We start from the raw sequence: 1887 nt of genomic DNA on the forward strand, positions 1-1887 counted from the left end.
TCAAGTGACAATTGTTGGTAGGCCTAATGTAGAGTTCCATCGATACGCGTCAGAAGAATGAATGAGAATTTATGCTGACTTCTTGAAATTCCCTGTAAACGGAATGCTAAAGAACTATAAACACGTTGTGGAAACTGCTCATGCCATAGCATATACAACGTATTATGATAATAGCACATATCGCGCGGTCATATTGAGTTTATTGCAGTTCGGCTGGCACGAATAAGGACCAAAGTACTCCTTTCGACTATTTTGTACGAAATTTGTGGCACTGGTTGCCAATTTTAATTTTAAAAAAACTTACCTGTATCCTGCTATGTTCAACGATCTCCGGAATACACACCTGTCTTATGATAAAATGGACTGATTTACTGAAAGTTCGAAGGATATTTAAGAGTAATTAACGCAAAGTGAACTTTGCACTTGACAGGACTGAGCAAGTGAATCGAATGCAAGCCACAGCAGTCATCCTGAGGACCGATCATTTCTCGATTTTGCACACTACTCATCAGTAGCAAAATTTTAATCAAAATAGTGTTGGTAACGGCTCGGCACCTCACGAAACCGAATGCATTTGCAGAGTTGCTCACCTTTTGTTCCGTATACAGGTCATAAATTGGTTTTAGCTTTTGCAGTTCCCCATGCATTTCTTTCAACTCCGGGTATGTGGAGATTGGAAGATCCAACAGGCGTTCACTACTGAGAAGATCCACTCGACGGGCTTCCAAAAGCTCACATTCGGCGACGAAGTTAGCCAAGCTCGCGCAGCCTTTGTCCAGATCCTCTGACTCATTGCCGGGACCGGACGTCCGGTAACTGCAAAGAACACGTTGTAAAAATGACGATAACTAAAGGCCGAACAATCACACATAGAGCAAGCGTCATCCGAACATCCGATTGGCGAAATCGACAAGCGCACGATGCAACATAGACCACAAAACACACTGATTAAGGGAAGCAAGAGAGAATTGATAGTTAAAAAACGCCAGTGATCTCGCAAATATCCCAAACAGTGAGAAGAAACGAAGGATAGTCACTTAAAGTTCAATTCACAAAGAGAGGATTACCCGATTACACCACAAGTCAAAAGTCATCAAAACAAGCAAACAAAACGAACATCTAAAATCTGGTAGGAAACGCTGGCATAAACAAACAAAATCCCACACAAAAAATAAAACTCCATGGTAGAATCTTCCAGCAAAATTGTAGAAACAAACGCTGGTGAACGAGAAAAGAATCCAAAAAAAGAGTCAAATTTTCCTCAAAAAAAAAGCAAAAACATTATATTCCCAACAACATTCTCGCCAAAAAGATGCAACATTCAAAATAAAGACAATTGAGTCGAAATCGTGCAGACCACATCGGGAACACAGCACGGATTAGCCTCTTCATTTTCGCATCCAGAAAAAACGTCTAGATTCTACAGTAGATGCTGCCAATATATTCAAGACGTCCGCAAACAAATCAGAGAAGAACCTCCTCCCAAGTGCGTGTCCCGACAGCTGCTTGAATGGGGAGTCCTGGTGCTCTATCAGAACCGCTTCATTCTAAGTGAGTTCAAATATGTGCATCTCAGAACCCCTATCAACCATATGCCTATTTCTAAGGCAATGCAACCTCAAGCTCCTTAGCCCATTCACATCAGACAGTGCATTCTACACACCATTCGCATCAAAAATCTCTGGAGGTCTAAGAGGTCCTCGGGTACGTTTGGGTGTATAGAGCCACGCAAGCACTATTCTAAACGAGCTCGTAGTGTACGAACAAAACGGGAATGAGAACACATGACCTGCAAATAAAAAAAAACCGGGAATACCAGAGACAATTGGAGTCTAAAAAAAACATCCAAAGGCTTCGCTGAGATCGCTACGATCGTACTGATCATGC

General features: G+C 41.9%; 3 protein-coding genes across 3 annotated transcripts in view; 2 read left to right on the forward strand and 1 right to left on the reverse strand.

The window, feature by feature from the left end:
• Positions 1 to 703, forward strand: part of T265_03750 (hypothetical protein) — a gene marked incomplete at both ends in the record, with an annotated part of 8537 nt that extends 7834 nt beyond the window's left edge. Inside the window, one exon of the mRNA XM_009168303.1 lies at positions 609 to 703. Within this exon, the coding sequence (XP_009166567.1) occupies positions 609 to 703 (95 nt within the window). The remainder of the gene's footprint in view (positions 1 to 608) is intronic.
• T265_13312 (hypothetical protein) overlaps positions 1 to 815 on the reverse strand; it is a gene marked incomplete at both ends in the record, with an annotated part of 7841 nt that extends 7026 nt beyond the window's left edge. Inside the window, one exon of the mRNA XM_009168336.1 lies at positions 591 to 815. Coding sequence (XP_009166600.1) covers positions 591 to 815 — 225 coding nt within the window. The remainder of the gene's footprint in view (positions 1 to 590) is intronic.
• A 695-nt stretch (positions 816 to 1510) lies between these two features.
• Positions 1511 to 1887, forward strand: part of T265_03751 (hypothetical protein) — a gene marked incomplete at both ends in the record, with an annotated part of 90983 nt that continues 90606 nt past the window's right edge. The window contains one exon of the mRNA XM_009168304.1: positions 1511 to 1551. Within this exon, the coding sequence (XP_009166568.1) occupies positions 1511 to 1551 (41 nt within the window). The remainder of the gene's footprint in view (positions 1552 to 1887) is intronic.

This window comes from Opisthorchis viverrini (genome assembly GCF_000715545.1).
Source record: "Opisthorchis viverrini unplaced genomic scaffold opera_v5_60, whole genome shotgun sequence".
In the NCBI taxonomy this organism is placed as follows: Eukaryota; Metazoa; Platyhelminthes; class Trematoda; order Opisthorchiida; family Opisthorchiidae; genus Opisthorchis; species Opisthorchis viverrini.